Source organism: Bombus terrestris, chromosome 5 (assembly GCF_910591885.1).
Source record: "Bombus terrestris chromosome 5, iyBomTerr1.2, whole genome shotgun sequence".
In the NCBI taxonomy this organism is placed as follows: Eukaryota; Metazoa; Arthropoda; class Insecta; order Hymenoptera; family Apidae; genus Bombus; species Bombus terrestris.
Genome location: NC_063273.1, coordinates 5529414 through 5543622, shown reverse-complemented (window position 1 = coordinate 5543622; position 14209 = coordinate 5529414). Strand labels below are relative to the sequence as shown.

Below are 14209 nucleotides of genomic sequence, written 5' to 3'. Positions count from 1 at the left end.
AATACAATACAATTAGAAAAGCTGTATAATATAAAAAAAGACTATTTATAGATATAGGTAACTCGTATTATTTTCTTTCTTGTATGTTTGAAAACTAGTGAAAACAAGCCTTGTTTGGTACAGTTGAGACGACATGAGTATAAGGATTACTGTTGTTGGTATTAAGTTATTGACAGAAATTAATAATTCGTTATAATTTATAATACTAAAATGCCTGCAACAGCTTTACACAAATTTATAACGTTGATGGGACTATTGTCAATATTACATACAGCATATTCAGCTGCCCAACGTACGTACTGCAATTATAATTAAGAATTTTTCGATCGAATTACTTTTCCTTAATATGTGTTAGGTTAAATTGTTTGTATCTTAAATTGTCTTTGTGAAATGCAATTCACAGATCGTTCGTATTTACGGATAACTGAACAGGAATTCATTACCTTACCAATTGATGTATGTATAAAATTAGATTTACAAATTCTGGCATTATGTGCATATAAAAAGTATGGTGATACGTTTTTATTACAGATTTTAATACAAGGCATTATCAGTTTATTTATGGTTATGTATGGAGTAATGTATATTGCCGGTGATTTTAAGGAAATTCGAGCAGTGGTTGATTTAGAAAACAAATCATGGGAAACATTAAGAAATCTTCCATCATTTCAAATATTCAGTCATCGTGGAAGATCTTTATCTTCTTAATGCATGCAGTGAATCTTGTTTTTATTATTAATTTTTGGAGGAGGCACAATAATATAATCATTCAATAAGTAGTATATTGTAATGTATGGAATTGTGTAATGTAAGTAATTATTTATTATTTGATCTTAATTTTATTACATGTATAACAAATACAAAAAGATATTTGTGGTAATATAATATGAATTTTAAATCACATATTTAAATGTGTGAATGTACATATTGTTTCTAATAGATGTAACAATAGAATACAAATGAAATAAATATTAAAACTTTGTGTTTTCTTATTCATGTATTTTATATTTATTTTATGCAAAATACCAATGAACGAAGAATAAATGTAATTTCATGTAAAGATATCACTTCTTTTGCTTCTTCTTTTCAGCTTCTGCTTCTTTTTCTCTTTCAATTTCAGTAACATATTCTCCAATGGTATCTAAATCTAGCATCTACAGCATAAAAAATATGCGAAATGAACTGTTCAAAGAAAAGATAGAAAAAAGAATTTTAAAGTTTATATACCTGTAGAGGTTGACCGCGTCGCATTACGGCGATTTCTAAATTTTTTCTTCCTGATTGTACAACTTCTAGTAAAGCTCTAATAGCCAATTTTATCGTTCCTTTTTCTGTCGCTACTTCTTCTGGTGTATAATATTTTTGCAAAAATTCATGAACTGTTTTAGCATTTCGACCTGTCGCGTTTGCCTTTAAAAAGAAATTAATATTTTTTCTTTTTTCTTTTGCAATTAACAAGGATAGTCTTTATGCAGGAGACATACCTTCCACTCATAATAAATGCCTGATGGTTCTGTTTGATATAAGTGTGGAACACCATCATAATCAAAACCAGCTAACAGGCATGATATTCCAAATGGTCTTCTACCATTACTTTGTGTATATTTCTGTTTCAAACCTAAGAGCAATGATCAAGTTATTTGTCTTATAAGCATAGACACAATTGAAATGTAACAAATAAAATATGTTTATTTACCTGCAATGTACCTAGTTATATATTCCAGTGTAACTGGATCTTCTACAGTTAATCTGTGACTCTGACATTCAACTTGTGCTCGATTAATTAGTACTCTTGCATCTGCTGTTAAACCTTAGAACATAAAAAAAGATATACATTAGAATATAGTATGTTTGTAGATCATACTACAAATATTTAAAAGATCTATCTATAAACGAACCTGCAAATGCCATTACAACATGCTCATCTAAGAGACATATCTTACGAACTGTCCGTTCTTCTTGAAGTTTCGCAATGGATTTCTTTTCAACACCTAAAACGACTACGTCGTTACCACGAACGCCAACCTGATATAAATCAATTTAAAATATTTTCCTTTTAAAAAGATATACATTACAAAGCATAAAGACATACATCATACACATGAAAAGTATTTCAATTTACTTTCAATTCAATTTATTAACTATAAATATTTAAACGTATTTAAATATTATTATGCAAAATTTCATATAGAGAGAGAGATATACTTAATGCAAAAGATATACAGAAAGTTGAACAATTTAACCGCAAACACAAAAGAGGTTAGACAAAATATATCACCGTACCGCAGAAGAACCTTTTCTCACGGCTTCTTGAGCATATTCCACTTGTAGTAAATGCCCATCTGGTGAAAATACCGTGATAGCTCTATCGTACCTTGCTGTCATTATTTCAAACTTTTTAAAAATACACCTCACTTACTTCGTCCACGAAATGACTTCGCCGTTTTTCGAACTGATCGCTACATTCGCTACTCATTCAGAGGCTTGATTCCATTTCTTACCGATAGAGGGTAATACAGCGGAACGTATTTCTTTCGACAATAGGAATAACGGGTTGAAACAGGGCGGTTGCGGGGTTGAAGCCATTTCCGGGGAAAAGGGAACAATGGTCACGTGGTACTTTGGTGCCGTATTGGCGATTGGTTATGACCACGCAAGCGCAATCTTATTCTTATCGAGTAAAAGTGAGTTAGGTGAATTGACATATTCATCTAATAATGTCATAACAGTTTGCCATATATATGAAAAAACTATTAGAAATACGTTATGCAAAAGTAGCAGTACATATATGGGTAAGAAATTTCCAGTTACCGGCCTAACTAATGAAGTTCTAAGCAATTTTATTGGGGGTGAATTATTTTCGAAGTTAAAAAGTCATATGTCTAAGCAAAGCACGCTTAACAGTGATATTTAGATTATATCACAAAACAAGCAATTAATACCTCAACAAATATACGACAGATCAATGTAAGCGACGCATCAACGAGTATCAAGCGTCACGTCAATAAATGTAATTGATGATAAAATCAATAAAAAAAAATTTTGTTTAAATGTATCTTAATCTCCTTATGCTATTGATATTGACGATTCAATTTATATAGTTGCACAATTTATCGAAGTTTCGATATTTAGGTAATTAGATTAACATTTCATAATAAAATTTTTAATATTTCATTCTAAATCTGTGACTAACATTTAATCGCTCGATGATAACTGTTGTAAAATTCGCTGAATCATGTTGAATATGAATCATAATGCCTTGTTATGTGCAGAAAAATGAAAGATAATCTTCTAGTTATCTCTGTTTTTATATAATCTCATTAAATAATAATTTATTGAATTTATTGCATAATTGTCTATGCCCATGGCAGTTGCAAAATTAGATACCAAACAAAAACAATAAAAATATTTTATATCTATAAAATTCTTACATCTCGATGATATGTATTAATAGAGCACCATTAACATGTCGGTACACAGATATATAAAAAAACACTTTGTATCCCTGTTTTATGGAAAATGTTCTATCGTATATGTATAATTGTAAACTAAAGGTCTCATCTTGAAATTTCGCGCATTTGCGCTAAAACCAATCAGCAATGCTGCACCGAAGTACCACATGATCGTGTTTCCCTCCCCCCACTGCAACAAACTTCATTCCCCTCGCCTAAGTCTAAAGTAGTGGTTTATGCTTCATTCCGTTATTGCTATGTCCATGATCATTTTCTACCGGTTTTTGCATACATATATCGATGGTGACATAACACATTTGCATAACACATTGTTTGTAATTGCTTGTTTTTTCAAAAATGTAAGAAACTTACATTTGCTTTCAAGAGAGAAAGAAAAAAATATTGTAGTCAATACTGTTGCTCGCTTAACACGTAGAATTACGACCCTGTCTTTCCATTAAGAAAAACTTACAAAAAATAATATCATGTCGCGTTCTTGTAAAAACCGTCAAGCTATCGTTCCTAGACTTTTAAAAACTTACGAAATGAGTGGAGCAGTATATGAGTATGCATGTATCTACCGCTGCAATAAGTTGCGTTCTTAGAAAACCATCATATGTTGGAGAACAAATAAAAAAGGTATGTACGCGGTATCGAGAAAAATACAACAAATGAGGCAAATTTTTTAAAAACAACACAAGTGTTCCGAAGGTAATGCAACAGGTATTAAAGAAAGATTTATAACATTAATTAATGAAACGTTTTGTCGCTTGGGGTACTGTATATTAAAAAAGATATTAACAACTTTGGAGGCTTTTTAAGTAAAATAAATTTTTAAGATAGATTTTTAAGTAAAATAATAGGATACCACTTTGTGAATGTATTGGTAGTAGTGGGGATGAATAAATAGAATCTGTATCACAGCTAGTACAAAAGGCGACGATCGGCTTGGTGAAACGTTCAGTCAAGGTTGAGAGCTCTCTTATGCCGTGTTTGTTCACGTAATATGATCGGGTTGGTAAAATATGTTTTATTTTTTACACTTCATTTATTATCCCTGTCTAACGATTTCTTTTTGGTAAAATCTTTCTTATGCAAATGTCCGTTAACTATTGTGAAATCAGTGTCCGAGTTTTAACATTTGTCCTCGATGAAAATTACTCGTGTACTTACGTATGTAGTCCTTAGATCGTTTTTAACACGGAGGAGTTGCCTCGATGGAAACTGACAGGAATTTAATTTTTTTACAGCTTTGACAAATTAAAAAAAAAATCATTCTCAAGTGTTATTCATTTCGAATGTTTATCTTAAATAATTATATAGTGATGTTCTTCGCGCATTACACGATGTATGTGTGAATTAGTATGTAATACCGTACTCAAGTTTCATGAACCAAATCTTAATGATGAAGCAATTGCGCGAATATGTGAGTTTTAAAGAATATTTACATTTCTTATCGAGATTCTATCAGATGTGGCCGTATTATATTTCGTTAATTTTTTAAATGATTTTACATTTTCAAACTTTGTTCCATCATCGTTAAAATAGTTGAAGGAATAATACTATACATATAATATACATATTATATATATATTTATATATATAATATTACATACATGTATGTATGTATCAATAAGCTGAAATATGTGTGTATGTACTACTTCACGTGTACCACTAGTGATCATAGTAACGTTCATTAGTAGTACATTCGATAATATGGAAAAATAAAATAAAATTTTTTAATCGGATTTCATATTGATTCTTTTTACTTTTGTTATTATCGAACAGATAACGCGAAATAATTAATACCATTCGTTGATATTCAACGTAAAAAAGAAGCATTCATAGATATTTTTATTATCTTTACGAAGTTTGTTATTGTAAAAGGGTATATGTACATGTATATAATCACTCGATCACACATGTAAGTATGTATTTCTGCATTAGACGAATTTTGTTTTGCTGATTCGATCGAAACGGTCGATATCAGCACTCGAAGTAATCGTGCATCCTTCTTCCGCATATTTAAAATAAGAGACAAACGCGATCTGTTTCTATTGAGATTCGAAAATAAAGGCAAATAACTTATTTGAACCAATAAAGATGTTATCATCGAAATATTTTCTCTCCGAATTATTTTGCAAGATTAAGAAGACAATTCCTTTTCGTGCAGACTAAGCAGAAAGAGGGCTGTAACATTTGGGGTGAGCATCGCTGTAGTTCTAACTGTGGTAGTAACGATAATAATCGTTTTACTCGTTGCTGGTACAGAAATTAAGAATTCAGAAAACGAAAGTGATACTTCGCATTTCGGAGTATATACAAAGGTAAAGTATGATGTAAGATAAACGATGTTACGCTCGCTCGTTGATTTGTCCAACTTTTTCATTCGCTTACTTACGAAAGTGTCGCTCGATTTACATACTTTCGTTCGGAGAAAGGAACGTCAATTATCATATTTACTAATCGCGATCGAAGCGATCTCTGACGTCGATTTGAACTCATGTTTTCTGTTTGTAAGGGTGCAGTGTCTACGAACGGACAAGAATGCGCTCAGATAGGTGCCGGTATGTTGATGAGAGGTGGTTCTGCTGTCGATGCGGCTATAGCATCCCTCTTGTGCGAGGGCGTTGCATCATTACATAGGTAAATTAAACTTGGATTATACATGTACGCGTGATCTTTAGTCTTCGGACCCCTGTCTTATAACGTTGCATTCTTCGATTCATCGAAGCATGGGGCTGGGCGGTGGATTTTTAATGACCATTTGGGACTCTACTACCAAAACTGCCAATTATCTGGATGCGCGGGAAACTGCTCCATCTGACGCGCACGAGGATATGTTTCAAAGCAACCCTAATTTAGCGCTATTCGGTAAGCTGTCTGATCTTTTTATTACATATCGTTATTACTTGCAAACATATTGTAGATACATTAATCTGATCGTGTAAACGAAAAAGGTGGATTAGCAATTGCTGTGCCGGGCGAACTACTCGGATATTGGGAAGCTCATCAAAAATACGGAAAATTGCCATGGCCCGATTTATTTGAGCCTACTATTTCTTTGTGCGCCACTGGATCTCGCGTAACTAAATACCTGGCCTCGTATTTGATCAGTAAAGAGCCGTTAATAAGAGCAGAAAAGTCTTTGGCGGAAATCCTCATAAATCCTATTACCAATTCAACATGGAAGGTGTCATTTATCATTTATCACGCTTGTTTTTCTTCCACAATCTCCGATTAAAACATTGGTCGTTATAAAATTTCGCTTTTTTTAGGTAAATGATAGAATAAAGAGGCCGCGTTTGGCAGAGACGTTAAAGTTGATCGCAAGTCACGGACCCCATATATTTTATAACGGAACTATAGCTGATAGCCTAGTCGAAGAAATCAAAACTTTCAACGGTATCATCAAGAAGGAGGATTTGCAAAAATACAGGTTTGTTTGGACCCTCGATGTACATGCTCAGTGGGGAAAAATTGGCAACGAATTTGCGAATGATATACTTATTATAGAGTAAAATGGATGAAACCGATAAAATCAACGATCGGGAACTTAACGATGTATACCGCACCACCACCGGGTTCAGGTGCGATCCTAACTTTTATTATGAACGTTCTTCACGGCGTGGTTCCTCACCCCGACAACAGAATTATGTGGCAAACTATAATCGAAACGTTTAAATGGGCTTATGCTAAAAGAAGCGAATTGGCTGATCCTGAATTCGTCGATATCAGTGAGTTGGCAGTTTACATTATCTAATTGTCAGCCGCAATAATCATACGCAATGAAGAGCAATTGTACTTTATGATATACCGTCAGAACTTTATTTTAAATCATTTTAGATAAGAAGATGCGATAAGCGCAAATTTAGAATCAAATGTGTCGGAATTAATAAACATACGATATTTGAAACGAGAAATTTTCGTTGACAAGTTTAAAATCTTATCATTAACATGCGATAACATTCCTATGTTTTTTCTTTATTTTACAATTTTTACAATTTTTATTTTATTTTTATTTTATGCCTTATTTTAAGCAATAATCCTTTCAGCTTCCGTGCTTGATAATCTGACATCCATCGACTATGCCAGCAGTATTCGAAATAAAATTACAATTAATAAAACAAACAATGATCCGAAATATTATGGTGCTGTTATGACCACACCAGAGGATTCAGGGACATCTCACGTTTCTGTCTTAGCTCCAGACGGATCGGCTGTATCAGTCACATCCACGATAAATCAAGTGTATGTTGATTTTGTAAGCTTTCTACTTTTAAATGCAATTTTCAAAAGCACACCTACACTTATGAATAGGATAAAAGACATATCTTTTAATTCTATATATCAATTCGATAGCTTTGGCGCGATGAGACGTTCAAGATCGACTGGGATAATTTTTAACGATGAAATGGACGATTTTAGTTCTCCAAACATAACTAATGGTTTCGACTTACCACCTTCGCCAGCGAATTTCATTAGGCCTGGAAAAAGACCTATGAGTTCTATGAGTCCAACCATCGTTGTAAGTGTACTTTATGAATTAAGAGATAAATATCGAGTATTCTCATCTTATTGTTTTTCTTTCTTGTTCGTAAAGGTAGACAAGAATGGAGAAGTTCGTTTAGTAATTGGTGCTGCAGGCGGAACTAAAATCACCTCTGCAGTTGCAATAGCAATGGTATTAAATCTTTGGTCAGGGTATAACGTAAAACAAGCTATTGATGCGCTTAGAATTCATCATCAGGTAAAGCTCAACGTCGATTCGTCATTCAATATTGCGCATTTCCAACTATCAATAACGCTTTTTATGACACTCCAGCTCTTACCAATGGTTGTTCAAAATGAGAAAGGATTTTCTCCGGACGTGTTAAATTATTTATGGAGCATTGGACACAATGTTTCAACTTACTCAGGAATTGGAAGTGCAATTACAGCTATATCCAAACAAAACGGAGAAATAATTGCTAGCTCAGACTTTCGCAGGGAAGGAAGAACTGCTGGCTTTTAAATGATTATTTATGATAGAATATTCATTGATAAATAAGTGCGAGCACGCACATCACACACATACACACACGTGCCCACGCACTTATAGTAAGTTAGAGATAAGGGATAACAGGAAAATGTTTCGGTATGATTATACAGAAATATCTTTGCCAAGCTCTCCTTTTCTGTCATATAGTATCTCAAAAAGTATCGATAAACTACATATAACGCAAAAATGTTTTATATTTGCGACGAAATAAATTTTTAATTGACCTTTTTAAGATTCTCAACAGATATAAGCATCTGATATATGTTATATAAGAAATAACATAAGTTTTATTAGATACTAAACAATCACACGCGTACATTTAATAATGCTAATTTTTACATATTTTTAAAGAACGTAACAGACATCGTATAAAATAATAATTTATTTTAAAAAATGTACATGTATCGTTCATTAATTTACATTAGTTGCATTAATTTACATTAAATAATACTACGAACTACCACTATCACTTTCTGAAAGTTCAGCTTTTTCCTTTACTTTCCTTACACAACGCTTTATCTTTTTCGTCTTGTATAATCCTTGTTTCGACTTCCGAATTACTTCGATCGCGTGTAATTTTTTTTTTAAGGCATTTGCTTTATCACTTTCTCTTTGTGGTATGTATTCATCAACATTTTTCTCGTTACAAGCAGAAACAGTAAAAACTTTAGGTTTAGCATTATCAACTAAAGCTCGTTCATTTTTCAACTCTCCTCCTTTTTTTCGATTTTCAACCGAAGATTTCTTTTTCTTTATTGGTTGTTGCATGCTTTCTACACTTATGGAATCTTCCTTATTTTCATTACTTAATTTTTGCACAGCCTTCTGAACTCGTTTACTTAAATTCATTTCAATTGATTTCGGAATAGTTTGTAATTTAAAATATGCATTTATTTTCTGTTGACTTTGTTTTTCTTGTAATCTTTTCAATACCGGTTCGATAATTTTATTATACTTATTTTTATCCCAACCAAATTTTTGCTTTACGTAATCGGCTAGAAGTATAATATTAGGTTTACCCCACGTGAAAGTCTCTTTTGATTCATCCACTTTAGGCGAAAGATACGCTTGTACAACAGCTTGACTCGGGAAACCTGTACGTAAAACAACAATGTATCATATGAACAGTGTGTAACAATAATGGGTATCATATACTTGTACCTTTTTGAATTTGTAAATTCTGTAATTTAGTTCGCAAATTCGCTTTTCCAGGACCAGCGGTTTTACCATTTTCGATCCAAGAAGAAAAGTTTGTTAAACCTTGCAATAAATCGTCGCCTTCTGAAGGGAAGGCTGCTAATATTTCTAACGCAGTAACAGGTCCAATACCAGTTAAACCTGTTGTATAATCGCTACCAACCAAGAGAGCAAGCCGTATCATTTCGTTTCGCGTTAATTCTAAGAAAGAGATAAATATTTTATAATTTGTACACGGATGCGTTTCTTTTTATAGTGAAAGTACAATAGGCTTACTGAAATAGTGTTGTATATCACAGGATCGAAATTCAAGAACCTTTTTATTGTTATCAAAAAAATTTTTGTAAACGCATTGTCCACCAAATAACCAAATATCTGAATCATCTGTAATCGTACCATCGATGAGATGAATTTGTTCCAAGTATGCGCATTGCGCCTCTGCTTCCATAGGTGCTATAACATATGGTATTCCGAATAATCGTAATAGTTCCTACAAATAAATAATTTCATTGATGTTATGTTAAATAAACAACACTGCAAAGAATTTACTAAATTTACATGGTGATACCTGTGCTTCGATTCGTATTTGGTCAGAAATATCGATACCTTGTCTTTCTAATTTACCAATATTTGCCATTAGTTCTGTTTGTTTGTCCTCTAATTGTGTCTGCAATTATACTAAAATATACTAAATATTCCAAAAATACTTCCGTGTATCCATTACCCGTATATGTATATCTAATCTGATATATGTACGTACTTGTAACGATAACAATTCCTCTTCGTTCGTAGGTATAGGGCTTATTCTTTTTGTATGATCAGTCAGCATGTTAACATTTATATTGTCTTTGATATTTGCAGCTTCTACATTATCATTTACAGAATTGGTCAAATTTTCGATGCTATCTTTCATTTGATTTTCTTCTAATGGTATATTCGTGTTTAAAGTATTCGGGTCGATATCGATAGTGGTCTGTACATTAAGATTATCAACTTCTTTTAAATTAAGCAGCTGTTTATCTTTAATTTGATCTTCCTTTGAATCTACTTTGAAAGTGCGTTCGTTTCTTGATATTTCTTGATCATAATGAAATATTTCCGCCGATTGTGTAGGATGTATATCTGTATTCAACTCGCTATTGTGTGTTTCAAATACGTCGGCAAACATATCATCCACTACTTTTTCATCAGACCTAAATGTTATTTCGATACCTTGTGGAACATATTTATTAGTAATAGTATCCATATCTGGTATCGGAATATCTTCTATTTCTATGAAATCGTCCGAATCTGACATTGAGTCTATTGAATTAACCGTTACTGCATTTTTTGATTCAACTTGCGCTTTATCTGAAATGTTTGCAATTCTAGTAGGAGAGATATTAATGTTTGTCTCAGTATTTGATTCAGCTAAATCCGGCTTCGATACATCGATTGATTTTATAGTATTTGTATAATTATGTTTCGTATCTTCTTTGCCATTCTCAGATATTGAAGAATGCTTCGTATTTAATGAATTATTTTTACTTTCACAAGGCTGTATTGTTTTGAATGAATCGATTTGTTGTGATATTCTTGACATATTTTCGACATCTTTGTAAGTTTCTCTGTTATTTTGCTCAAGAAGGGTAAGGATCTGTTTTTCCGTTAATCCACTATATTCTAACATATACGTTAATGCAGGATTCGTAATGTTTTGTTTGAAATATTTTTTTGGTAATACTCGCGACTCATTGGATTCTACTTCCGATTCTATTTCGCTATCTGTTTCTCGTCTAAATTTAAAATTAATCATATCTGTTATATCAGTATCACTGTCACAATCATCAAGTTCATATTCATTTATATCATCACAGATTTTTATATCTTTACTGGGTCCAGCAGTGGCTTCATCCATTCTATTTTCGTGCTGTATGCTCTTGCTATCTGAATTAACATCATCGTTGTCTTTTAGATACGCATTCTTATCTACAATATAAAGCATAAAGAATTAAGAAATGATCAGTTTCGGCTTGTATAGTAGAAGGTTATTACGTACCACTAATATATATTAATCTAGTTGTATTGTCCGCAGCGATACGATAAGTATAATTTTGAACGTTCGTCGGTATTCCCTGTTCTTTTAATAATTTATCTAGCTCGTCCAACGTAAGCGTTTTTCCACCCATTTCTTTCTCTGCAGATTCTAAACTTTGTTGTACTAATCGACGTTTTAATAAACGTTTCATTTGGAAACCAGAAAATTCATTTGATTCCTAAATAAAAACATGTTTCAGATAAACGACAAAATTAAATGTTTATACATATAATCCTCAAAATGAGCATGTACTTCAGGCATTTCATGCAAACGGCCCCATGAACTTTGTTTTCTTGTTTCTTTGAGATCTGTTAGAATTTCATAACGCACATCAGCTGGTAAAGTTTTAAATTCGGCGCTAGTTACATCCACGCTATGAATATTGCCAGTCCATTTTGTTTGCTTTTTTGGACTTGGTTCATCAGATGAATCAGAATTACAATCATCACTATGACTTGATTCTGCTTTACTAGTGCTTGGCATATTTGGCAATTTGTACATATCATTCACAGTTTGCTTATTTTGCAAATTTATAACTACTTCAGAAGAGCCATTCGTAGTAACTTGCTTCTCTGTATTAAGAACTGCCTTTATTGTAGAGTGTTTTATCAAATTATTTATTAATTCTGTCCTCATCTGTTGGGCTTTATTCTTGGCCATAGATTTCTGTTTCCTGCGTAAAGCCTGTGAACACAAAAGAATAAGAACCTCTTTTCTCACTACCTGGTTCCCACAGCAAACTAATTATGTACAGACAATATTATAATCAAGATAAAAGTACAGTTTCATTAAACATGCATGCAACGTACCTAATATTAGGATGTATAATAGTTTAGACAATTAGAAAGTTAAACGAAACCAGCTAAATTATATTATATAAAGATCTATAGTTGATATTTTAGTTATAAAGTACACATTCTTAAAGTTTATACTTTAAAAAATGAAAGTATAATAAAAAATATATTTACAATTGTGTTCTTCTTAAGCATTGGCACACCTCCATCAAAAACGAAAACTGGTTTAATTTTATAATACAATAATTTACATATTCTATGAAATAAGCCAATAAGATGAGCATTAGGTTTAGGATTGCCAAAGCGGTCCTGATACCCTTGTAGCACTTGATGTATCCAGATTGATATATCTAAAAAATCACAAAATTTTATTGTTTATATAAAGATAATTGATTTACAAATAAATTTATGTGCAATTATTAACATAATAAATGTACAAATACAAATTTTTAGGATATACCAATAGCTAAGATCTTTCCCTCTAATGTTTCCAGGGGTACTTGTTTTCCTGTTGCATCAAGTAAACGCCAAAGGCCATAAACACCCATTATTACAACTTAACAAGTCTCTAAAAAGTAATACATTTAATGACTTTAATAGATACCTTTACTACAATGCATCATAGTATATTTTATAATTTACCATGCAAAATTGTATATATATTGAAAGATATAATAAAAGCATAAGGACCAAATATATTTTTAACAATTTATAACCTAAATCCCAAATACATTATGAAAATATAGGAGGATAAAAAATAACATGAAACTATTTATTATTTGTAAAAAATAAATTTACGTGCGTATATTTTACATACACACGTACATACGTGTATTTATATTAATGTTAAAACATTAAATTATATGTTTTTGATATGATATTAGTATCTTGACGCGCAAAACTTATTCTTACAGACACCGCACTGGTGTCAGCTGATTACAAAAACAATGTGCTTATATATACTTACACATTAGACGCGCATTTAGATTGTATGGTGTAATATGTTTAAAAAAAATAAGCAGAGATTGTCAGAATTGTATATTTTAATCATATTATTATCGTGAGAAAATTGGTAATTCACCAGATTTTCTGAATATCATTAATGGTATTTTATTTTCATCATATTATTATGTATTTACCAACTCCTTACATTCATGCTTTAAAGATAAGAGATGTAATCTTGCCGAATTATTTGTTCATATATTAAAATTATGAAATTTGTTCATACAAGTTTTATGTATAAAATAGAAAATATTGTATTAATATAAACATATTATGGTTTTGAAATATGTGAGTTTAATAACAGAATAAAGTTTTTCATTGAGAAAAATGGCAAAATTTTCGAAAAATGTTTATGTATACACAGAAAATAAGTAAGTCATGTTTGTAATACGCAAAAACTAATCTTGTGTAACATACGTTTTCATCGATAAAGTTCGCCGGTCTAAAATTCATGTAAATTTTTTAGCCGTCCAAGAACTCGACTTTCGATGGAATAAAAGGTGAGCTTATATAGAACGTTAATTTGTCTATCCACGCGCACTCGTCCTATATTACGCAGTACCAGGCTATTGGCCGTTCGTGTGATTCGAATACAAGTACTCGTAACGTAATATGTGAAGTACAGTAGTGTGTAACTCGTCTAGTC

The 14209-nt window shown here is 31.9% G+C and overlaps 4 protein-coding genes across 8 annotated transcripts; 2 read left to right on the top strand and 2 right to left on the bottom strand.

Annotated features, from left to right (window-relative positions):
- The first annotated feature begins 109 nt into the window (after positions 1 to 109).
- On the top strand, positions 110 to 992 carry LOC100649924 (ER membrane protein complex subunit 5). Its single transcript, XM_003395588.4, has 3 exons — positions 110 to 292; positions 404 to 456; positions 532 to 992. The coding sequence occupies exons 1-3, from the start codon at positions 211 to 213 to the stop codon at positions 706 to 708; spliced, it is 312 nt and encodes a 103-aa protein (XP_003395636.1). The 5' UTR covers positions 110 to 210; the 3' UTR covers positions 709 to 992.
- LOC105665749 (proteasome subunit alpha type-7-1) lies at positions 800 to 2527 on the bottom strand. Its single transcript, XM_012308723.3, has 6 exons — positions 2284 to 2527; positions 1899 to 2025; positions 1697 to 1810; positions 1485 to 1618; positions 1228 to 1410; positions 800 to 1154 (listed from the first exon to the last, which is right to left on the bottom strand). Exons 1-6 carry the CDS (start codon positions 2383 to 2385, stop codon positions 1065 to 1067), a joined length of 750 nt encoding a protein of 249 aa, XP_012164113.1. The 5' UTR covers positions 2386 to 2527; the 3' UTR covers positions 800 to 1064.
- A 1186-nt stretch (positions 2528 to 3713) lies between these two features.
- On the top strand, positions 3714 to 8725 carry LOC100650075 (glutathione hydrolase 1 proenzyme). 2 transcript variants are annotated; one of them, XM_048406250.1, is made up of 11 exons: positions 3714 to 4091; positions 5626 to 5779; positions 5974 to 6098; positions 6187 to 6326; positions 6413 to 6645; positions 6731 to 6891; positions 6969 to 7189; positions 7508 to 7703; positions 7815 to 7980; positions 8056 to 8202; positions 8278 to 8725. In XM_048406250.1, the coding sequence occupies exons 3-11, from the start codon at positions 6022 to 6024 to the stop codon at positions 8464 to 8466; spliced, it is 1530 nt and encodes a 509-aa protein (XP_048262207.1). In that variant the 5' UTR covers positions 3714 to 4091; positions 5626 to 5779; positions 5974 to 6021; the 3' UTR covers positions 8467 to 8725. The 2 variants fall into 2 exon arrangements, with proteins under 2 accessions (XP_048262207.1, XP_003395637.2); XM_003395589.4 differs by lacking the exon at positions 3714 to 4091 and adding an exon at positions 4358 to 4466.
- Positions 8726 to 8860: 135 nt separating this feature from the next.
- LOC100648708 (DNA excision repair protein ERCC-5 homolog) lies at positions 8861 to 14123 on the bottom strand. 4 transcript variants are annotated; one of them, XM_012308724.3, is made up of 10 exons: positions 13981 to 14123; positions 13022 to 13129; positions 12736 to 12911; positions 12020 to 12451; positions 11729 to 11945; positions 10451 to 11658; positions 10259 to 10357; positions 9967 to 10180; positions 9655 to 9891; positions 8861 to 9587 (listed from the first exon to the last, which is right to left on the bottom strand). In XM_012308724.3, exons 2-10 carry the CDS (start codon positions 13107 to 13109, stop codon positions 8944 to 8946), a joined length of 3315 nt encoding a protein of 1104 aa, XP_012164114.2. In that variant the 5' UTR covers positions 13110 to 13129; positions 13981 to 14123; the 3' UTR covers positions 8861 to 8943. The 4 variants fall into 4 exon arrangements, with proteins under 4 accessions (XP_012164114.2, XP_048262206.1, XP_048262204.1 ...); XM_048406249.1 differs by lacking the exon at positions 13981 to 14123 and adding an exon at positions 13387 to 13754; XM_048406247.1 differs by lacking the exon at positions 13981 to 14123 and adding an exon at positions 13391 to 13754.
- Between the last annotated feature and the right edge of the window lie 86 nt (positions 14124 to 14209).